General features: G+C 44.2%; 1 protein-coding gene across 2 annotated transcripts in view; it reads left to right on the top strand.

Annotated features, from left to right (window-relative positions):
* Positions 1–552: 552 nt before the first annotated feature.
* Positions 553–24149, top strand: part of PAMR1 (peptidase domain containing associated with muscle regeneration 1) — a 43784-nt gene continuing 20187 nt past the window's right edge. The window contains exons 1-6 of one of the 2 annotated variants that reach the window (XM_083431234.1): positions 553–957; positions 11471–11647; positions 13419–13547; positions 18623–18737; positions 19688–19905; positions 23150–23257. In XM_083431234.1, the coding sequence (XP_083287360.1) occupies positions 882–957; positions 11471–11647; positions 13419–13547; positions 18623–18737; positions 19688–19905; positions 23150–23257 (823 nt within the window). In that variant the 5' untranslated portion in view covers positions 553–881. Of the gene's footprint in view, positions 963–11470; positions 11648–13418; positions 13548–18622; positions 18738–19687; positions 19906–23149; positions 23258–24149 lie in introns of both variants that reach the window. The other variant, XM_083431235.1, reaches the window with a different exon arrangement.

Genomic DNA, 24149 nt, shown 5'->3' with positions numbered 1-24149 from the left:
CTGCTCCAGCATAAGAAAGACAATGGCTGCTTCCAGGCCATGCCTTTATTGATTATTCACCCCAATTTGTGTGCATAAAGTTTGTGGGGAAGTTAAATGACATTGGGCATTTATTGAGCATTCATTCTGATTTGCTTGCTGTTATACCCGGGTGCATCATGCAAAGCTCATCCCTCTCTTTCAAGTAACTTTTCTTATAGCGATTGAGGGAGATGAGTTTGTTGCACAAAAGCGCCAAATCAGCTTCAGCTTCCAACTTAAATTTGCCGCTATGTGATTGAATCACACCTCAATCAAACAGCAGCCTGGAAGCACCCAGTAAGGTTCCTGACTGCTGTGTCTCTCTAGAATTCTGCACATGTTCAGATGCAAAACAGCCCACATATGTCAAGAGTTAAACCTCGGCACAGAAAAGAGATTCGAGGGATCCCTGCTGGCTCTGATGCAGCCCTGCTCCAGGTATCTTTCACAAGATACGCAAGGAGCTGCCCCGAGCACATTGTCCGCCCGTTTCCCCGCCCCTCCGCGATGACCTCGTGTCCCTTGCACTCGAGAAGCGCGACGCGTGTGTTGCTGGGCGTCCAACGGGTCCCTCCCTCTCGCTCCCCTCCCGCGCAGAAAGAGTTAAAAGGAGCAGCTGAGAGGTTTTTTGGGGGGTGACGTCGTCTTGCTTCTGGCCGTCTGAGGAGTCTCTTGAAGGTAGTTCCCCCTTCTGATGATGAGGGGAGCCGAGCCGAGGTCTGAAATCTGAGAGCCTTCACAGAAGCACCACTTGCAGAGGTCCCAGCAAAAGCTGCTTGCCTGCCTGCCTGCCTCCCTTGCCTTGCCTTTCCCTGTGCAGCAGCCACCCGCTTGCCCTGGGCGGCCTGACTCTGAGCAGCATGGAGAGAGCACCCTGGACCCACCTGGGACTCGCAGTCCTCTTGCAGCTCCTGTTCATTTCCTGCTTGCCAAGAGGTACTGTAAGTAGGCGACTCGCTTTCTAGGCATGCTTAACAGGACGGGTCTCTGCGGGGCCCCCGCCCCTTCTAGAAAGACCGGTGCATTTTTGGTCTCCCACCGTGTGGTGGGATTAATCCTGTTACCTTCTGGGACGAGTTTCCTGGGAATTTGGAGGAAAACAATAGGATCTGACTGAGCCACACTGCTGGAAATCTACTTCTTGCTAGGTTTCCCTGAAATAGTAGAAAAGAAAAACACCACCCCTTTTTCTTTTAGCAAAGTGTAATTTGTTTAGCTCGCCAAAAGGCAGATTTTCCTTTTCAGCCTGACTCCGAAGAAAGGAGGGGAAGACAAGCAAAACAAAAGCCAGATTTGAGTTCCGACCTGTGCTTTACTTTTGCCAGTACTGTTCAACTTTTTTTTTTTTACTTCAAAGGGAAAATAGTGTGGAAGTTAAAAGGGGCTATTTTATTTTATTGCATGGTTGTCGTTCGCATGTTGGCCTGCCAAGCTGGCATGCATAGTGCCAAAATAGTTCTTCTTTCAATATATGTTTGCCGGAACTGTCTCCAAAGTGCGCTGCTTTCATGCCACCTTGTTTTGCCATGGAAGCCCAGGCACCTCTCACATTCCTTTTGTTGTCCCAGAGTCCTTTGCAGTCCCTCGCAGGTCACCCTTCTGAGCAATGGGTGGGAAGGCCAGATCAACTTTTTAATAACTAATGGGCAACAGGAAACTCTGGAATCTGAAAGGAGGAAATCCGCAACGTCCCTTGGACAGTATGTTGACATAAAAAGGCACGCTGTGGCATTCTGTGGGACCCTTAGGCTTTTAGAGTAAGCAGTGGCCTTTTGAAATAAGGAACATAAGCATCCATTCTCTGGGTAAGGAAGCCTGCCGATTGCTGCCTCATTAAAGAAAAGAATGATGGTAAAATCACATGTACCAAGTAAACATTGCAGCATTCCAAACACCGAAGCTCATAGTGTGTATAAATAACTCCATATGTAAAGTTATGCATCAGGTCTTGCGCTCCACTTGAATGCATTTAAAGTCAAATGAAATGGATTTCCTGGGCAATTCCCCAGGGCCAGCAGATTCTGCTTTGGGGCCTTTCAGAAGTCTAGAAGCTCTGGTTGTGGTAAGCATACAAGAAAATTCAGGTAGTCTCTGTATTTGCCTCCGGAAAGTAGTTGAGCAGCTCCCTCTTAAGGGCTTAGTTACGCTGCAGTTTATTACTGCCCAAGCTTGTGCCTTCAGTGCTGAAGCAATCCAATAATAGCACAAGTGTAGCTGTCCGGTTACACAGTTGATTTAAGGAACAATAAAGTATTCCCTTCCCACCTCCCCAGTGCTGTGTGCTATGAACCAGGAAGAAAGTAAGGTTGTGAGAATACACAGTGAGTTTTTTGTGCAGACAAAGGCGATGATGATGGAGACTGGGGAATGGGGGGCAAGGGAGAAATAGACCAATACCTTTCTAGGACAGGTCTGTTCTTGGGACTTCCTGCTCTGCTATTAGGTCTACTGTTCTTTTAGCAGGGACATTTGCCCTCCTCAAAGCAGTTTAAAAACGCAGCTTCTGGGAGTATTTAATACCAGCTCCCAGATGTTTTCAATGTAGATACTGCAATTCAGGCTACATCAACAGCACTCTGGCACTGTGAACATGGAACATAGATAAGCCCTAACTTTTTCCACCTCAGCGATGAAAGCAAAGATCCCTAGATAAGAACATTCTTGTGGGATACCCCTGCATTTAATTTCCTCAGATAGTAATCCACATTCCTTCCATAGGATAAGCTTCGTCTGTTGGGTTAATTTCCTATTGCCAAAGCTGCCCTGCAGCCTAACAGTGACAGACTCTCTAGCAGAGTCAGCAATTAGTTTTACCTGCTGAGTCACTTTATAATGCATGATAGTCAATGTTTCCTCTGATATTCAGCTGTGGCTTCCTTGCCTTTACCTTCTTTTAATTTTTTGCTCCCCGATTCTACCTAATTGCTGTACAGTAAACACTGCAGGATAGTGATGGATAGGTGTGGAGAAACAGAAAAAGGGCCTCAATCTGTAAGGGCATTCCTGTTTTCATTTCTCTCCCCTCTACATGTGTATGTCTGAGGGCAGAGCTGTAGCTACAGGGGGCGGGGGCAGGGGGCTAGCCAGGTTTTTTGCTCCAGGTGAAACCTCCAGAGGGGCACCATTGAGGTTCCCAGTCTGTATGTGTGTGTGTATGCAAATGTGCATGGGTGTGTGTGCCAAACTGAGCCTGACCCAGGTGAAATAAAGTCCAGTTTCAGCCCTGTTGAGGTATGGGCCAGGGGCAGGAGAATGCTGCAATGCTGGTCTTTGTCTCCATCTTTGTCACAAACTATGTAACAGTCATTCCTTCTCACCTGGACCCCATAGTTTTGTGAGGAATGGGGAGGAATCTATTCCAGCACACTTGCTCTCACCAATCTATAATTCTCAGAATTCTTTAGGACAGGAGTGAAGAATCTCGGACCAGGGACCAAATGTGGCCCTCCAAGCTTCCACATCTGGCCCTAGTGACTCTCCCCCCACCACACCCTCTCTCTAGGCCACACCTGTCACCACTGAAGAACGATTCTCAGCCCAGGGGCCTCATTCTCTTCTGGGGGCCACACAGTGGTGGGCGGGGCCAGAGGCAAAAGCGAGCAGAGCAACAGCTGTGAGTTTTACCTTTGCACCATAGGCTACACATTCCGTTCCCCATCCAGACAAACAAGAGCCATTACCGGAGATCAATGGCATTTCACCCAGGCAAAAACACTACAAAGGATGCAAAGCAGAGCCAGTTTAAAGGTAAAGGTAAAGGGACCCCTGACCATTAGGTCCAGTCGTGACCGACTCTGGGGTTGCGGCGCTCATCTTGCTTTATTGGCCAAGGGAGCCGGCATACAGCTTCCAGGTTATGTGGCTAGCATGACTAAGCCGCTTCTGGTGAACCAGAGCAGCACACGGAAATGCCGTTTACCTTCCCACCGGAGCGGTACCTATTTATCTACTTGCACTTTGACGTGCTTTTGAACTGCTAGGTTGGCAGGAGCTGGGCCCAAGCAACAGGAGCTCATCCCGTCGCGGGGATTCGAACCGCCAACCTTCTGATCAGCAAGTCCTAGGCTCTGTGGTTTAACCCACAGCACCACCCGCGTCCCAGAGCCAGTTTATCCTGGAGAAAAAAGGTGTGGAGACCCCTGAGACGTCTATCCCACACTTACTTATGAGAATACATGGGACGCCTTTGACTTACTTGAGGCAGAGTGGGTGGCAGGGAGACGGCAAAAAACACAGAGGCAGTCCCATTTTATCTCCCTAGAGCCAGGAGAGAGAAGATTGGCAGGTGCAGCAGAATTCTTTGATCGAATCAAAGGCATCAAAGGGAGTTTGAGGCAAACATGATGTAAGCAAGCGGCACTTCTGAAGAGAGTGACTGATGCTTTTCTGACCCAGGGAGATTAAAAAAATTTGATCTATGTAGAATTGGGGGGGGTGGTGGAGTGGGGATAGGATAACAGCTGCAGGCTGTGCCGCTGGCCTGCATCACCTTAGATAAAATGTCTGAAAAGGGCCGCTGCAGAACAGCAGGGGCAGGGAGCACTGTGGGCGACAAGATTCCTTCATCTTCCTTCTTCAAAACATGATACCTTGCTTTTCAGTGCTATAGGGTTGACACCTTCTGTGCCAGGGATGGTGAAGTCATGGCCCTCCAGACTCCTATAAGCCCCAGCAAGCATGGCCGATGCTCAGGGATGATGGGAGGGATAGCTCAGTTGGTAGAGCACAAGACTCTTAATCTCAGGATCGTGGGTTCAAGCCCACATGAGGCAAAGTGATTCCCGCATTGCAGGGGTTTGGATTAGATCACCCTCGTGGTCTCTTCCAGCACTACAATTCTATGATTCTAAGACATGGAAAGCCACAAGCTCCTCATTTCTGTTCTATGCTATTATTTTACCCGTATATATAGCCTCCCAAAAGGCAAGGTTCCCTTTGGAATGTATGTGATGCTACATGGCAGGGTGAGAGCCTTGCCTGGGTATGGTGACAACTAGTTAACAGCACTGAAGGCAGTACAGGTTCACTTTTTAGAAGCAGATGCACTCTCAATAGCATGTCTGCATGCATGGAACATAAGGACATAAGATGAGCCTGCTAGATCAGGCCAATGGCCCACCTAGTCCAGCATGCTGTTCTCACAGTGGCCAACCAGATGCCCCGGAGAAGCCTACAAACTGGACATGAGTGCAGTCACACTCTGCCCACCTGCAACTGGTATTCAGAAGTGCAACACCTCTAACAGTGGAGGTGAAACATAGCTATTGTAGTTAGCAGCCTTTGCTACCCTTGTCTTCCATGAGCGTGCAGACTATTTAATATAAGGAAAGTTCCATCAGAAGTAAACAAATTCTCTGCATGTTGATCACACCCTTATGTGCTCAGCTTGCTTGGGGATTCTTGGGAGGTTTGGAAAGATGATTCACCAGGATGCATTCCAAACAAATAGTTTTGTACCATGGGGTCAAGCATTATCTGTGTATGTGCAATATTCCTGCCAATCCTGTCCATCCCCCCCATCCCCTGAAAATGAGTCACACTCACAAAGCAGAACACAATGGTCAGGTCTTCCAATGCAGGAAATGTATTACATAAATTCTTCATAAGGGCCTGAATTTGGGTGGGGGTGTCAAAAATCAGTGATATATGTATGTATGTATATATATAAATATATCAGGTAGAAAAATAATGCACTGACGATTAAGGGATCACATTCCACACATTGGCCACCCACCAAACTCATGAAAAATCTCTTGCAAACTGATTTGCTCAGAGGTCAAAAAGCTGTGTCATGTGTAAAAAAAAAGCAAAACACAAAACCCTGTTACAGTTTATGTCACATCTTCTATCTGCCAAGAAAAACCTTCATGTTCCCTATATGGCCATAATTTAAAAACCCTCCTATGTTTTTATTGAAGTCATAGGAGGGAGCATAGTGATGAGAATATTTGTGTCTTTTGAAGACTCCAACTGCTCTTACTTAACCAGAAAGCACCATAAGACTTGGGGGGGGGGGGTTGTGTGTGTGTGTGTGTGTGTGTGTGTGTGTGTGTGATTACCAGGCACAGAGAAGCCTGAGCAACCTCAGGACTGGAAAGCTGTGTCATTAACTCTTTTTCTCCCTGCCACAGTCCCAGCAAAAACTGCCTCTCCAAAGCTGCTTTTTGCATTTCAAGGGAAATTCCCATAGGTGCCAGGCTTCCCTGTGGTGCTGTTTACATAACAAAGCTTGTTCACATTACAGTAATCATATTTGCACAACTAGTTTGGTCCTTATAAGAACATATACAGCAGAGGGCTCCAACAATCCTTCTAGCACAGCAGCTGAAAAGCACTGAGATGCAAATCTAGACACTGGAACACTTTCATTGTCAGAGCTGTGAGCATAGCTGTCAACGTTTCCCCTTTTTAAAGGGAAATTTCCTTATTCTGAATAGGATTCCTCGCAAGAAAAGGCAAAAGTTGACAGCTATGGCTGTGAGATACAGTGTTTGTTCAAAGCCACTGGTTCCTAACTTCTTTAAATTGCTGTAAAAAGCATTTTGTGAGGGCCTATTCTATGGCCCCATGCTCCATGAGCCTGCAGTTTGGGATAGAGTTGCATTGGTGGTTTGGCACAGGGAACAGTGGGTGAAGTCATTACATGTGCCCAGACCATGATGAGAAAAACAGACACTTTTCTGTCAAATAAGACTGATGGAAACATTACCAATGGTTCCAGTTCATTTATGGCATGCTACATTCACTAACCTAAATGCTTTGCTCCATTAGAAGAAACAAACACCTCAAATAGCTAAAAGGGAAATATGAGGGTTTGTGGTAAACATACTAGAACCAGGTAAGAAGTATTTCACAAAAAACTTGGCACATTTTGTATCTTACCAGAGTTACTGTGGTTTAGTGTTACGTCCAAACCAGCATTATCTACGGGCTGGCAGAGGTTCTCCCGTGTTTTAGACTGTATCCAATGAAGTCATTGTGTAAGTTTGTTGGCCCCATCATAAAATCTGCTCTGGGGCTTCCCCCAACCCCCTGGAGCAGATTGAGGGGGTGGCATGGATATCAGGGTGTGCAAGAGGAGGAGAGGGAGGGCTAGACTTTTAGCCAGTGGCTAGACTGGATCCCACAGACAGAGTGAGAAGGATCTGCTGTGGGTTTCCAGAAATTATGGTCCCTTACAAACTAGTCTTTTGTGTGGGTGGGTGCATTCTACAACATGCCATTGATGCAATAATTGTACAATAGTGGCAAATTTATACCGAACTGTCCACACATCATTCCACTTTATTAGTTGTTCTGTGATACTTCCCTAGTGTTATAAACATTATTGCCGTGAGAGGGCACTCTTATACTATGGTGCAAAGAAAGACGGACATGCACATGGAATATTTGTGGTATGAAATGTTATAGGATTTTAGTAGGAAACTACAGGAGATGCACCAACTGCCAGTGAAGCTGTATGACCACCCAAAAACATTTGCAGGTGCAAATGTTACTGAAAGCATGATCACGTGTGACCACCCTGGTAACATCATGAGGTTAAATCATGATCAATAAAAATAGAGAGAGCTTCTGGAAGGTCTCTTGATATTCAGAATCATAAAACCAGTTCATATGTAACAGGAATTCACATCACATAGGTCTTAGGAACACAAGAAGAGCCTGCTAGATCAGTCCACTGGCCAGTCTAATTCTGCATCCTGTTCTCACAATGACCAACCAGATACCTATGGTTTCTAGCAACTTTGTAGATTTGTTTAAGCCCTTCTTTAAAACCATCTAAGATAGTGACTATCACCACATCTTTTGCTGGTGAATCTCATCAGTTGTTTATCCATTGTGTGAAAACATTCCTCTTGCTGGTGCTGAATCTACTGCCCATAAACTTCACTGAGTGGCTGTAGCGTTAAGCGAAAAGATGTGTGTCTTCCTATCCACTTTCTCCATTCTATGAATAATGTTACAAACCTCTATCCTCTCCTCAAGTCATCTCTCTCTTTCTCCGTCTCTCTCAACGAAAAAATCATAGCTGAGTCTGATTCAAGCCAGTGATATACAGACAAGGGTGCCTATCTGTTTAAGAATGCCTGAGCCTAGCAATGGGAAATCGAATTGCTTCTCTCACACACACATATTAAGGACATGGCTATTTCCTGGCTCACTGAATTTGCAAATGTTTATGTCAGCGCTTAATGACATTTCTCCCTTTGTTCCATCCCAATAAATTAGCCAGTCTCTCCTTCTTACCTTACTGGTGTAATAAGATTGAGATTAATATTAAGGAAGCTGGCACTTCATCTAGACTTTTAATCATTTTTTAGGATAATTAAACCATGGAGCCGGAAGAAAACATGCATTCCTCCCCACCTCCCCTCAGCAAATACCTTTCCACGTAGTTGAGAGAATTATGCTGAGTATAAACACAATAAATCTGTCAGTGAGTCCTTTCTGTTGTTCTTCTCTTCCAACAAATGTGTACTTCATGACAGCTAGCTTCTACCTTGACTGTTGAAGGCAGGATCCCTCAGGGTGGCCGTTGCCTGGAATCACAAGTGAGGGCAGAGGGCTATTGCGTCCAGGTCCTGCTTACAGGCATCCCTAAAACATGTGGTCCACCAGAGTTAGAATAGGATGCTGGACTAGATGGGCCTTTGGCATTATCCAATAGGGTTGTTCTTAATAGCACTAAACGTTCCATGTTTCACTGAGGTGCTTTTTGCTATTGTGCTTAGAACTGGCCATGGCTTTTTCTTTGGAATAGAGGGGAACAGGCCTGGGGCCTGCGATACCACTTGGGATTGCAGTCTGGGAAGGGGTTATTTTCCCTCTTTGTCTTGTTTTCTGGCCAAATACTGCCCTCCAGAGTGTCTATTTCCCTCCAAAAGTGCTGTTTGCTGCAAATAAAAAGATTTCTGGGAATGAATGTGAAACTTGTGTGTTCAGATAAAATGAAACAATTTCCTATGAAGAAAGGAAGCATTATAGCTTGAAGTCAGTTGTGTACTTTGTGACGTTCTGAAACCCTTTGTGGTATGTTTTTCCCCCTCTGTACTTTCATCAGAGTTCAAGCTGCCATGAGATTTTTCCTCAATAGAATTCTAAGGCCAAGACATCCACTGCAAAAAAACAAGCTCTGCATTATTTCTTTGCTTTGTTTAAAAAGGCTCTGCTTTAGTAGCCCTCTAGTGTTCATTCATAATTGGAAGACTGCATCCAAACCGATTCTGTGTCACAAAGCCTCACCTGGTTCATATTTGTGATCCAAACTATGAATAAACCCTCCAATTAGTTGTTGCAAGCCACATCACAGGGCTCAGCCTGTCACCCAGATTTTATAGCCGTTGTTAATAAAAATGGACCCACCTGACTTATAAACCAGGATGGGTCTAAAATTCCAATCTAACTTTTAATAGCCATTGGTGTAATAAACAGCCCATACATTCTGACTATCTGTCTCCATGAATACCAACATATCCTTTGTGTAGAGTTTATTAAACAGGATTATGGAACAGCTGCATAATGCTGGCTCATCCCCTTCCCTGAGCTCAGTGGCGGCCCTGGTGGGGGAAATGGAGACATTCTGGGATCAAATCAGAAGGTAGAATGGCTTTTGTAATTCCAGGACTGTCCCTGGAAAATAGGCACACTTGGAGGTTATGCCTTAGGATGGGTAAATTCTACTGCTACAACTACTACTGAGAGCCAGTGTGGTGTAGTGGTTAAAAGCGGTGGACTCATAATCTGGTGAACCAGGTTCGCTTCCCCGCTCCTCCACATGCAGCTGCTGGGTGACCTTGGGCTAGTCACACTTCTCTGAAGTCTCTCAGCCTCACTCACCTCACTCACCTGTTTGTTGTGGGGGAGGAAGGGAAAGGAGATTGTTAGCTGCTTTGAGACTCCTTCGGGTAGTGATAAAGCAGGAGATCAAATCCAAACTCTTCTTCTTCTGCTACTACTACTAATAATAATGTATGAAGATTTCATGGGAATCAGTTAGCTCATAAAAGCACAATGGACATTTACTTGGAAGTAAGTCCCCCTGAACTCAATGGGGCTTACTTCTAATTAGACATGTATCTGATTGTATTTAGGGAAGGGTCCTACCAAGGGCTTTATTCAGATGCAGGAGCTTAGCTTCAGCACCTCTCAGATGGGCACCATTGCCATTTTAAGAGAACAAGGGAGAAATTCATGGTAAGCTCTGACACCTCTATTTCTAGAAAAATAGTGCTCAGTGGTGGAGCATATGTTTTGCATGGGGAAGGTCCCAGATTCAGCCCTCAGCATTTCGAGGTAAGATTCCTTGTCTGAAACTATGGAGAGCTGCTGCCAGTCAGTGTAGACGATACTGGCCTAGATGGACCAATGGTCCGATTCAGTATATAGCAGCTTCCTATGTTAGAAACATAGTGACGTCAGTGTGCCTAATTTTGCCAGAAACTTGTATTTTTTTTCCAAATCACTTTGTGTGGAAGGAGTAATCCAGATTGAAGCAGTTTTGTTGCAATGAACATAAAACAGGAAATTTAAGGCCCTGCTGCTGACAAAAATGAAGGACAGTCTTGTTACATTCCTTCCTCTATTCATCTCTGCAACCTCCTCTTATCTCCAGGCTCCACAGTAACAGCCCTCAGGTCTGTCTTTTGGTTGAGGGACACCCTGATAGAATTGTCAGCTCATTAAATTTCAATTTGCTGGATGCAGACAGCATGCCAATAGAAGGAAGATGGAATCTGCAGAATTACTTTCTTAGCCAACAGTCACAATTTTTGCAGTTTCAGTCTGGCGTTTCTTAAAGAGGAGTTGGCAGCGTCTGCCAAGTTGAAAACCTTAGGTACTGTTTAAAAAATAACGGTTATACAAATATTCTGCAATGCTCAGATAGGTAGTAGCAACAGTAATAGCAATTCTATTTCACCTACAGTGCTAAACAGGTAAACCATTAAAAAGACGATGAGGATGCAACAGCAAAAATATAATTCAGTGTTAAACAATTTCCCAATCTGTCACCTGACAACAATAATGTATGTCATATGAAACAAATGCATCGCAGCAACTATTTTCTCCAGAAAACACCATAAGCTGGAAGGAAATGTGAATCAGATCCCTCTTCTTAGATACTCCAAGCTGAGTGAACAATGTTAAATAAAGCAGAAGTCAGGTCAAGCCTATGGTTTGCCTCTTAATATCTCTAGGATCCTGTTGATGGCATTGTGCAGAAATGGGGTTGAGGTGCTCTCTTTTCATCCCTGGATTCTGTCATAGTCAAGATACATTTTGCTGAGTCTCCTGCAACAAGGAACAGCGGCCAAATGACAGTCCTTTGAGTCAGGACATCAAACCACAGATCTCCTGCCTGACATGTTGTTTGGCTGTAACGGAATGGATGACATTCTTCCAATAATGAATTATTCCCTCCCACACTCTCCTTCCCTTTGCTTTTCTGCAGGGTATACTGTGATCAATGAAAATTGTCCGGGAGCCGAATGGAATATCATGTGTCGGGAGTGTTGTGAGTACGATCAGATAAAGTGTGTGTGCCCCGGGCGAAAAGAAGTGGTAGGTTACACTATTCCATGCTGCAGGAATGAGGACAACGAGTGTGACTCCTGTCTAATCCACCCAGGTATGTTGATTTATTGCCCTTATCTGAACCCCCTCACCTTTTGGGTGTTCTCACCAGACATAAATTTTTATTCAATGACCCGGTTTGTAGCTAGGTGGAGCGTGCAGCCTGTTTGGTCTGCCAGACATTGTTGATGAATAGGTTCTCTCTCTCTCTCTCTCTCTCTCTCTCTCTCTCTCTTCAGAGATGGATGGGTGCCAACACAAATGGTTTACTGAGTTGATGAAAGTTAATGCATTTAGCATATTGCCGTTAGTACGTCCCCTTTTCTAATAATTTAAACTCACGCTCAGAGTCGAAAGTTTCCAGGATTTCACCGTGTATGCCTGGAAGCCCTCCAGAGAGTAAAGTCATTGTTGGCTTCAGCACCAGATGAAGATTTTTCATTCCTGAGTCTCCCAGGCCTGGCTTGCACATTGCCTTACTTTAAAAGATAGGAACAAAGTTGCTGAGCTCAGACTCCGCAAAAGGAATAAGAAAACAATAAAGACAAAGGGATGAGGAAGCAACAGCCAGTAGAAACAAGAAGATAATAGTTCTATTAGGAATTGATCCAAATTGTTTACCCCGGGTCATTAGTCTACTTGCGACGCCAGATTTAGGACAGTGTGGGCGGTTCCCTCGCACAGGGTGCTGAGCTGAGGGGGCACAAAATAACACCATTACTAATACTACCAATTACTAATACTACTATTACTAATACTATTACCATTACTAATAGTACCAATAACAAAGCCTATATTTATATGCAGTGTTTTTTTTCAGGGGGTACGCATACCCCTAAACATTTTGTGAACCTGAGTTTGGCCTCTTTGAGTGGCAGTATTTCAATATGAATAGGAAAATGAGAATACCCCTAAACATTTTTTTTTTTTAAAAGCACTATCTATATGGGTACCTACTGAGAAGATCCATTAAAAAGCAACTGTACCAAAAGAAATTATTGTGAAAATAAGAAATATTTGGAGGAGGGCAAATTTTGTCTTTGCTTAGAGCACCATATAACCAAAGTCTGATCCTGCTACTTGACATTATCCCAAGGAAATAGTCAAATTCCCTAGACAGTGTTTAGTAAAGGAAGTACCATATAGGCCAACAGCTTTGCCCAAGTCCTCCGGCTCCTCTATCTTGAAGCCAAGGAACTATAAGTAGATTTAGATATACATTTCCAGCTACAATCTAACCAGGCTGCCAGTCTTTTATCACTTGTTCTGGCTGTCCAGAGCAAACACAGTATGTGATAGCTTGTCTGCTGTAGTGTATTATCTCTGCCATCCACTTTCATTTGCTCCTTTGCAGCCCAATGTGCATGCCCAGCAGTTTCAATTCATACTAGGTCTAATTTTTTTAAGTGTTTTAAATTTGTGCAGTGCTGTATTTTTGACATAAAAGCCAGGTGCGTTTGTGAGATTCCAGTTGTTCTGTGAGACTGAGATACAGATTATGTATGCTCAAACACAGTGCTAAATGTTCAGAGATATTGGGCAGTATTCAGTTAATTCTTGTGCTAGAATAAAGGGATTTCCCTCTCCTTTCCCCACATGTATCTTGCTGTGCCCCATAATCCACACTGAAGGCTTGGGGATAAGACCAGAACCGGTTTAGGAGGGTTCAGGGGGACACAAACAAATCACATATGCGTGGCTCAGAACACTTTCCAAACAAAGGTCTGTTCAATCAGACCAGAAATGTTCTCTAAATGTCATTCCCCATCCAGAAAAAAACTGAATGTAGCCTTCCACACACCAGATGGTTTTTCTCTTTTTTTTAGGCTGTATGATTTTTGAAAACTGTAAGTCCTGTCGCAATGGATCCTGGGGAGGAACACTAGACAACTTCTACATCAAGGGCATCTACTGCGCAGAATGCAGAGCAGGCTGGTATGGAGGAGATTGCATGAGTGAGTATTGTTAGAGACATGTTCCCCAATTGGGGAAAGGGTACTGCTTCAAATATGGCGGAGGGAAGACTGAATAAGGTGGGAGTCAAGGAAATGCATGGCTAGGCCCAAAAAGCTACTCATCCAGGACAAGATGCAGATCCTTGTCATGGCCGACGCAGTTCAGAATATTGGATAAGGTGGGAGCCATGAATGGGTGATGTAACAATTTAGTTGAATCCCACCTGCAACAATCCAACAAACAATCCAGTTTAGTTTTATGAATATTGCAACATTTAAGGTCACAGCAAAGCAAGCTATCAATATAAAACAGTTAATGGCAAATGCAATAAACATTCCATTGCAACCATGTTTCAAAAACCAGTAGTCACTGCCTGGCAGTACTTTACTTGTTTATATCATATTTGCAGGAAATGATACAATATGGAATAGAGGTTGTGAGGGGTCAAGTTCTTTAGATATCTCCAAGGCTATAGGGGAGACCAGGTAACCTTGCTTTTTAAAAAAGATTTTCACAGTGTACAAATTACAGTAGTACCTCAATCTATCCAGAAGGTGGTGCTCAGAAGCTCTTCCATGAAAAAGGCATTATTAATATATAAAAAGAGTGATTCCTTTCCACCCAGGCATATTCACTAATATGGATTAATGGGGAAACTTATCATTAAGTAAACATATGAGGAAACAAAACATGACAGTGTTTGTTTGTTTTTTAGTTTAGAGAAAAGGTGAGTAAGAGGTGACATGATAGAAGAGTATAATATTATGCATGCAATGGAGAAAAGTTTTTCTCCCTCCCTCTCATAACACCAGAACTCATGGAGTTCTCATGAAGCTGAATATTGGAAGACTCTGGACAAGCAATAGAAAGCCCTTCTTTACACAGCACATAGCTAAACTGTGGGGTTTGCTGCCACAAGAAGCAGTGATGGCCATCAACTATGTGCCAAGCTCATAATGCGGCAGCTAGACTGGTGACTGGGAGCGGCCGCCGAGACTACATAACACCGGTCCTGAAAGACCTACATTGGCTTCCAGTACATTTCTGAACACAATTCAAATGTTGGTGCTGACCTTTAAAGCCCTAAACAGCCTCGGCCCAGTATACCTGAAGGAGCGTCTCCACCCCTGTCATTCAGCCCGGACACTGAGATCCAGCGCCGAGGGCCTTCTGGCGGTTCCCTCCCTCCAAGAAGAGAGGTTACAGGGAACCAGGCAGAGGGCCTTCTCGGTAGTGGTGCCCGCTCTGTGGAATGCCCTCCCATCAGATGTCAAGGAAATAAACTACCTGACTTTTAGAAGACATCTGAAGGCAGCCCTGTTTAGGGAAGTTTTTAATGTTTGGTATTTTATCGTGTTTTTAATATTCTGTTGGGAGCCGCACAGAATAGCTGGGAAAACCCAGCCAGGGGTGTGTGTTTTTTGTGTGTGTGTGTCTGTGTGTTTTCTTCTTCTTCTTCTTCTTCTTCTTCTTCTTCTTCTTCTTCTTCTTCTTCTTCTTCTTCCACCACCAGCATTTGTTTGTGGTGTGAGCTTTGCTACAGTTTTTTATGAGTTTCACAGCCTGAGTGGTTCATACCACATTGATGGACATCCTGCTTTTGCGGACATAGCAGTCTGTGTTGGTTAGTACTGTAGTGGCTATGGCTGAAATGGGGATGGGGACAGAGAGAAGCAGAGTTCATAGAAATATGAGTGAAATTCAGTATAGCGATATATGGGGGTATGTACATGGGGAACAAGGTCTGTTTGTGCAACAGGACTTCCCCTGCTCCTACCTCTGTGTACCTATTATTATTATTATTATTATTATTATTTTCATTGAATTTATATGCCACCCTATACCCACAGGTCTCAGGGCACGTAAATCTCTTCTGTGGGTTCCCTCCAACCCCCCAGAAGAGATTTAAGGAGCATGGGTGGTTGGGCCTCAGCTCTGGGCCAATGGTCACAGATGGGAGTTGTAGTCCAGCACTATCTAGAAGGGCTGTAGCTCAGTGATAGAGTATCTGCTTTGCAGTTTAACCCCCAGCATCTGCAGGCAGGCCTGGGAAAGGTTTTCTGTCTGAAACTCCAGAGAGTCAGTGCTAGTCATTGTAGGCAAGACAGTGTCTACAGCTGGATCAGCAGTCTGTGTGAGGCAGCATTTTATGTTTCTCACAACAGTGTAGAGAGCATGTCAGAATGCAAAAAGGAGGTTCTAATTAAACATCAAGAAGAACTTTTTAAAGGTAAGGGCTGTTCAAACAGACTCCCTCAGGAGGTTGTGGACTCTCCTTCATTGGTGGTTTTTAAGCAGAGGTTGGATGGCCATCTGTTATGGATGCTTTAGTTGAGATTCCTGCAGTGCAGGGGGTTAAACTAGATGATATGTGGCGTCCCTTCCAATCTGATTCCATTCTTTAAGTACCCATAGGGGCACCCTGAATGATGCCAGGCAATAGACTGGGTGAGACTTGGCTCTGGACCCATTAAAAGTGGGAGAAGACCATCTGCAGTGTGATTGGCTTACATATTCTCTGTAAGACTATACAAATGAATCAGATGCATATGGTCTGGTGGAAGAGCAAAGTCCTAGTGGACATAGTGGAAAATAAGGCATATTTACCTCTTAACCAGAGTTCCTATATAGCTGTAAAGGATAATACACATTGATAGGGTTTTTTTTTTTAAAGTCACCTAAGTCATTTTGAGACAGTGGACCCCATTGTGTGAAGTAATAATACCCATCACCCCTATTGATATCTATCTGCCCATGAATTTTCTCAGGTGACCTTCAATAAACATAGAATGTAAATTACAATTATTGAAAGGATTAAACGATCTTTCTTTCTCCCTCTCTCTCTCTCTCTCTCTCTCTCTCTCTCTCTCTTTTTGCCTCAAGCAAGAATTTTTGTGTGTCCCAGAAAACAGTTTTGCCTCCTTTTCAGATGGCACAGTGGTGCTGACAGTCTTCCAAAATGGATTCTTTTCTCACTCTTCCCTCCCTCTCCGCTCCTCAGAAGCAAGGAAGGATTTGCCAGGATTTGCCATTGTGGGTGTAAATTATTCTTGAGAACTTTCCAGGTCTTTCTCTTCTTCTTCAGGCTTCAGCAAGAGAGAAAAGATCCCTTTGAGTGGAAATGGTGGAGCTGGTTGCTCAATCATTTGTTGAGAGGTGGCAGGGCATTACATAAACCTCTCCTGAGAGAGCTTGAGATGGCGGAGGGAAATGGAAGATCCACATCTGACCACAGCTATGCTTCATGCAAAAGTTTGTGGCAAATATGAGCCTGTTTCTTTGGGGCCACTCTTTGAATGGCTCTCTCTTTAGCCTCTGGACCACCTGCTTTGTTGGCCAGTTCTATTTCCTTGGCAGGAATTTCTACAAGTTCAGACCATAATGTTCTCCCGAGAAAGGTGCACTCAGTATTCCCGGCACGCCAACATCTCTTTGCACCAGTTCTTCCTCGTCAAAAGGCAAGAGCAACAAAGGCAACTCAAAAGCCCCCTTGTAACGAAAGGGGAATGTTCTCTGAGGTGATTCAAGGACCTTGTCAATCCTTCTGAAGAAGGTTTCCTGCAGCTTTGTCTCAGGTTGTTTTGAGGTAGGAGCCAGCAACAGGGCAAGGTTTCCTCTCTCCACTGTGGGAAGCTGCATTATCATGTACATTGCGGCAGATCCTGGCATATCCCAATAGCATCTTAATGACAGCCATGGGGGCAAAGTAATTAATTCTCCAGCCTTTCACACCAGGAACCAACAAGCCCTGGTGTGGAACGAAACACTTATGATGAACCCTTCCGAGCTTGTTTTCCGTTTCATCAGAGTGCACTTAATTGAGGGTAATTGAGGGTAAACTGACAAAAGGAGATTTTTTTCTTTTATTAGAACGGACAAGTCTTAACACTGTAGAGTCTTGCAGGGAAGAGGAAATATCATGCTACGGCACATGGCATGTTGCTGGATGTGACAAAGCTGCACCATTCATGGTTGAGCTTATTCAGGGCACTGCTCATCTCCTGCACACATGGGAAATAAAGTGAGCCTGCCTACAACCCTAAAAACTCTGGTTTGTTCAGATCTCCCTTGCAACATCTTCTCTGAACACATAGAGCATGGGTAGGCAAACTGAGGCCCAGGGGCCAGATCTGGCCCACAGACGCTCCTGGAATCAGTGTGTTTTTACATGAGCAGAATGTGTTCTTTTATTTAAAATGCATCTCTGGGTTATTTGTGGGGCATAGGAATTCGTCCATTCCCCCCCCCCAAAAAAAAATATAGTCCTGCCCCCCATAAGGTCTGAGGGACAGTGGACTAACCCCCTTGCTCAAAAAGTTTGCTGACCTCTGACATAAAGGGTTTGGAAGTGGGGCCACTGAGCGAACCCTCTCCTTCTGTTCATCCAGGGAACACACAGATGAGAAGTTTTGAACAAATCTAATGTGGATTGATAGTTTACCTGAGTCTGAACCTATGGGGGCACAGTTGTGAGATTGTCTTGCCACACATCGAAGTCCTAATACTTGGGTGCATGCCAAATGTTTCTCCAGCAACAACATGGAAGATGTTGTAGAGGCTAGTAATATGACTTTGATACCTGATACCTAGATATAACGTCAAAATGGCAATGAATCCCACTGTTTACCAATGGGAGCAATCTGCCCAGGAAGCTGAAATAACCAGGAGCTGTGGAATAGCACAACTGTATTCTATTACCAACCAGTGCTAAAATAATAGATTTAAATTCTACCTTGGGCAATCGTTTTTGATTTCCCAGTGTAGTTTCCTATAAGTTAGGAGGTGGTACAGACACTGCTTCCGACCCATCACATTGAGCAGAAGGCTCACCATTTATATATTGTGGCTGTCCAGGTGGACATAGGAAGCTGCTTTTAACTCAGTCAGCTCAACAAGCTGTAGTTTCAGATCCTGGTTTGAACACACCTCAGTCTCACAGATTAGGACATATGAGCATATGAAGTTGCCTTATCTCGAGTCACACCACTGGTCCATTTAGCTCTGAGCTACTTTTGAGTCTGTGTTCCCTCACAGAGCCTAATATAAATCTTCTTCTTCTTTTCCTGCCCTTCAGGATGTGGTCAGGTTCTGCAGGCTTCCAAGGGTCAGATCTTGTTGGAGAGTTATCCACTGAATGCCCGCTGTGAGTGGACTATTCATGCTAAACCTGGTTTTGTTGTTGAGTTAAGGTAGGTGGGTGATGCATTTCAGCATACAGATACTTCTTTTCAAGTTTATGTACATATTTAAGGCGTGTTCAGCCATCAGGCTAGTAACCCTGGAACCTAGAGGGATTTCCAGTGGAGTTTTTCTGCTCCCCCAATCATTAAAATTAGTCATAATTAATGGACTAAAAATGTCTGTATCCAGTGCTATTTTTCTAGAAAAGTAGGTGTTGGAATGCCTCCCTCATTCTTTTAGAATGGCAATGGTGCCTACCTACTGAATTCCAGCTAGTTCTGGTTGTAAAAAAAAAAAAGCCTTGGCTGTATTTCTTTTCCTGTGTCAGAAATGATGCAGTGAGCATGTTGTTTGCATATGGTGTTAGGTTGTCTTTAAGGAGATAAGTGGTTCCCTGTGTCTGCCCCAAGAAAACCTACCTGGGAAGAAGTAGAGAGGAAGGCAGCAATTGTGCGTACAGTGGTACCTTGGGTTAAGAACTTAATTCATTCTGTAGGTCCGTTCTTAACCTGAAACTGTTCTTAACCTGAAGTACCACTTTAGATAATGGGGCCTCCTGCTGCCGCTGCGCCGCTGCCGTGTGATTTCTGTTCTCATCCTGAAGCAAAGTTCTTAACCCAAGGTACTATTTCTGAGTTAGCGGAGTCTGTAACCCGAAGCGTCTCTAACCTGAGGTACCACTGTCCTCTCAGAATCCTTTTCCCACTGAGGAATAGACTGGGGATTCAAGTCTCTGCATCTCCAGCAGGAAAGTGATGCTATATCACTTGTGTGGGATGCATGAGATCAGGGTCAGGTTGCATGGAAGATTGTGTAAGGTGTAAAGGAAACTCTTTGGTGGGAGGCTTGTTTCTCTCATTTAGGAGCACAGAAGAAATTTAGAAATATAGACATATGTTTGAAATTTTGGCATCTGAATTTGTCAACCGCCCCCCCCCCCCCCGCTTTTGTGTCTAAGGTTTGCTATGCTGAGTCTGGAGTTTGACTACATGTGCCAGTATGATTACGTGGAGATCCGAGACGGGGACAGCATTGATAGCAGGATAATTAAGCGTTTCTGTGGGAATGACAGGCCTCTCCCAATCCGAAGCACAGGGCCTTCTCTCCATGTTCTCTTCCATTCAGATGGGTCCAAGAACTTTGATGGGTTTCATGCTGTCTTTGAAGAAATTACAGGTAAGTAGGATAAAAAAGTATAAAATGCATGCCCAACAGCTACCTGGGTGAAAAGAAAAGTCTTGAGTTATTGAAGTAATCCTGTGACTATATCCCTTGCAGTGGTTTAGCCACATGATTTGGAAGAGAAAAAATCCAACGAGTGTGAAATATGGTCCTGTTTCATTCTACTCGTAAGATTGCCTCTTGCTGTTCATGTGACTAATTTAGGACTCATCCATGGTTACCTTTTGCCCTGCGCTTTCTAGGCACAGGCCTCTGCTTTTTATTTTGCCCTGCTGCTTTCCCTAGGAAAACCCAATATTTACTGTTGAATCGGAGTAAATGGCAATTTGGAGCAAAAGAAAAAGCATGCAGACATGGACCTCGAAAAACCAGACCTGTGTCTAGAAATGTGGGGCAAAAGTAAGTGTGGATAAGCCCTTACTAAATCCTCAGCTCTCTATATGTATGTATGCTTGGCAGGGGGTTGGACTCAATGGCCCTTGTGGTCTCTTCCAACTCTATGATTCTATGTAGCTGTAGAATCCTTTGAAAATTGATCTCAGGAGTTAGAACCATACTGCTATGGGGCCATAAAACAGTGAATTAACAAAGGGGGGATTAGATGGTTCTGATTGCCTCTGAGATTTCTCCCCTCTATAAGGTAAAGGGACCCCTGACCATTAGGTCCAGTCGTGACCGACTCTGGGGTTGCGGGGCTCATCTCGTTTTACTGGCCGAGGGAGCCGGCGTACAGCTTCTGGGTTGTGTGGCCAGCATGACTAAGCCGCTTCTGGCGGACCAGAGCAGTGCATGGAAACGCCGTTTACCTTCCCGCCGGAGCGGTACCTATTGATCTACTTGCACTTTGACTTGCTTTCGAACTGCTAGGTTGGCAGGAGCAGGGACCGAGCAACGGGAGCTCACCCCGTCACGGGGATTCAAGCCACTAACCTTCTGATTGGCCAGTCCTAGGCTCTGTGGTTTAACCCACAGTGCCACCGGTGTCCCTTTCTCCCCTCTATACATGGTGCATAAAGCTATGCCAGGCTGTTCCAAGTCCCTGCCCTCTTTTTCTTCTTCCCAGCTCTAAAGTTTGTGGGTCTGCTTGCCTGACCATTTCATTTCATGGAGGGGAAGGGTAGGTTGGAGGGAAATTAACCATGAGGAATAGTTACTTGTCAAAGGGTGTGTCCAGACTTTGTGCAAGGGATTCAAGCACGAGCCTGAAATCTAGGTTGGCACCATTACAGTGGATCAAAGTGCTCTGTTGCCTTGGCACAACAAATCCACTTAAAAATAACAGACTTTCTGCAGTTAGGAAAGTGATGGGGAAATGCACTTGAAGGTGTGGGATGAATGGATGATTAATGGGGAGACACCAAAATATCCCACAAGCAAATAGGGCAACCACCTCATAAACCAATCAAAAAGGATGCTCAATAAAGACCAGACATAGTCCATAGTCCAGTATGTGAGCAAATCAGGATAAATGCTCAATGAACAGGTCATCTAGAAGAACCCAGAGACTCCACAATAAGTTCTTGGTAAGGATCATAGAACTGTAGAGTTGGAAGGTTGGATGTTAGAGTTGGAATGTTGCATATGGCTTTCACCATGGGCTTCCACCTCCTCAAGTCTGACTCTCAGTCCACTGGGGCTTATCACTTCAAATTGGACACCTTACTTACTGGTTGATCTTCTGTATCATGATTTCTCTTTTCGTTATTGCATGAAGTGCAAAGAGTACCATCACAGGAGTTGCTATAAGTAGCACTGTGTTAATTAAGCAGCCTATAAAAAAAAGGAAAAGGGAAAAACAAGAATCGGCTCTGTGAAATTGAACTTGGTGTGGGGTATGTTGCAGCAAGGCCTCCCACACTCATGGGACTAACGTATTCCATACGGGGCAGAATGAATGGATCTTGTTTCCTCCGCTCAGCGGGAGCCTTTTAGTATTCCGCTGCTGCCATCTACTTTTCTTTCCGCCCCATTTTTAGCAGCAATTATTTAGAGATTGGGTGGTTGCTACAGTGGTAATCTATGCAGAGTGGGATATGGAGGGCTTACAGTTTTTAGAAGGAAGCTTTATTGTGTGCCTTATTGTGAGTCTGTCCTGGCCTAATGTGCAGCTGAAATGAAAAGCTTTTAAAACGCTCTCTTTTGCAAGGCCGCTGACACTGTTTATGGGAAAGAATGTGATTTGTATGGGGAGTGAAGAGGCTTGGGGGGGGGGACTGTGGGATGGAGACCTCTGGCAGCACAAATTTAACAAGATATAGCAGTGTGAAATCCTTCTCTGGACAAAAACCTCAAGGGGTAGCTGAGATCGGTGTAACAAGACGAACAGAGTTTCCTTGGCTGTCCTCCTGTTTATTGCTAAGAACAGGTTGTAGCACTTAAAGACTGTGCAGTGGCCCAGAAGGGATCAGGTGATATCCTGGACTAGGACCACAATCCTAAGCATTCTTACCAGGAGTCCCATTGAAGTGAATGGAGCTAACATATGAGGGTTCATGTTTAGGATCAGGCTGCCTGAGGGTCTTTGCAACTAAGGAAAATAAAAAGTGGTGGTTTTATTAATCATTGTAGAAACTATAAAGTATGCTGTTATATAGTTTCATTTGGGGAGATTTGTTTTTCAACTTTTGGCACTTCTGTTGCTGGGAACTGTCTGTTTACATCAGCTTCATTAAGTCCCTTCTCAGATCTCTCGCTGCCCATGTAGATCTCTTCACTGACATTTCACAATCCTTTGGTCTCTGCAGGGTCTTCTGCTGTAATTGCAACTCTGTGGGTTGTACAGTTTTCCTTCTCCATGGCTTCTTTCCTGCCCATTTTTTTTCTAGTCTTCTGAAATCATAAGGGGTCAAGTCTTGGCTGTGACCTAAGTTCCTTGGGGGCCAGGTGGCAAAGAAGTTCAGGTGATCTATATGAAAACCACAGGGGTGTCTATTGAGCTGTTTTAGTTCCAGGTTTAGATATTTGCGAAGATAAGGCCACTCTGCCTATGCCCTATCTTTGAGAAAAATATTGTTCACCATGAAAAATAAGGCTTAGTCAGGTCAGAAGTTCTGGTAAATGGAAGAACTTTTAAAATGATTTTCTTCGCAGCATAAGTCTACATTACCACTTAAAATCAGGAACATTCAGTGAAAATATGTTCTCTTACAAAAGTTTTTCACACCTGGATGGCTGTGCATATAAGAGATGAAAGAGGTGAAGGAAGCTGTTTTATGGTCCTCCTTATACTTTTTTCCAGCTTGTTCTTCCTCTCCATGCCTGAATGATGGAACATGCATCCTAGATAAAATTGGTGGCTACAAATGTGCTTGCCTTGCTGGCTATACTGGGAACCGCTGTGAAAGCTGTGAGTACATACATCCCTATGCCTGTGAATGTGAATGTGCATGAGCTTGATTTGAATTATTGTGTTTTCAGTTAATGCTTAGCATTGCTATACAGGATATTTTATTTATTTGTTTATTTAAAATTTATATCCTGCTCTTCTTCCCAAAGGAACACGGGCCAGCAGGCTGATGGAGTCTGATAACTGGCACACAATGGCTAATAACAATAACAATAACAATGCTTTTGAAGGTGCTGAAGAAAGAATAGCCTGGTCTACACATAAAACTAAGCCATAGTTTACTTAACAAACCTCGATGTAAGCATGAGTTGTCCCACAGATGGCTTCCTTCTCCAAAGTTTGCCTTGTTTTCTAACCGCCCTTGCCTTGTACCTTTGTACTGTGGTGAACAACTGAGATGGGGTTGCCCAACAAACCATGCTTAAGCAAGAGTGCTTGATTAAAACAAACCAAAGTTTGTAAACTGCTGGGCAGGGTTCATACATAATGCTAAGTTGGGGTGGGGAAGCTTTTCTACCTGGTAGGCCAGTTCCCCACACCCCCGCCACCTGCAGGCCAATTTGTCAGGCGAGTGGGACCATCATTTTGTGCTCTTATCTGCTTTTCTGCTTTTAGATGTGACTGTCATTGCCAGTTCCCCACAGCAGCCATTCTGGGACCTATGACACCTTCTCAAAATTCCAGTTGTGCCAACAGGCCAAAAAGGTTGAAACCCTTGAAATAGGGTATAGCTATGTATTATTTTAAATAATACCATTCTCTATAAAGGAGTGCATTTTTAATGAAGAACATGAATACCTCATGACTTATACAAAAGAACATGGTGGGGGAGGGTAATAGATTGATCATCCTGTTCTATAAGATGCTAAAAGACTTGAGGTGTGCCCCCCAG

The sequence above is a fragment of the Podarcis tiliguerta genome, assembly GCF_965153285.1.
Source record: "Podarcis tiliguerta genome assembly, chromosome: 1".
NCBI lineage: Eukaryota > Metazoa > Chordata > Lepidosauria > Squamata > Lacertidae > Podarcis > Podarcis tiliguerta.
The sequence above is the reverse complement of the archived record's forward strand: the minus strand, read 5'-3'. Positions and strand labels throughout refer to the sequence as shown.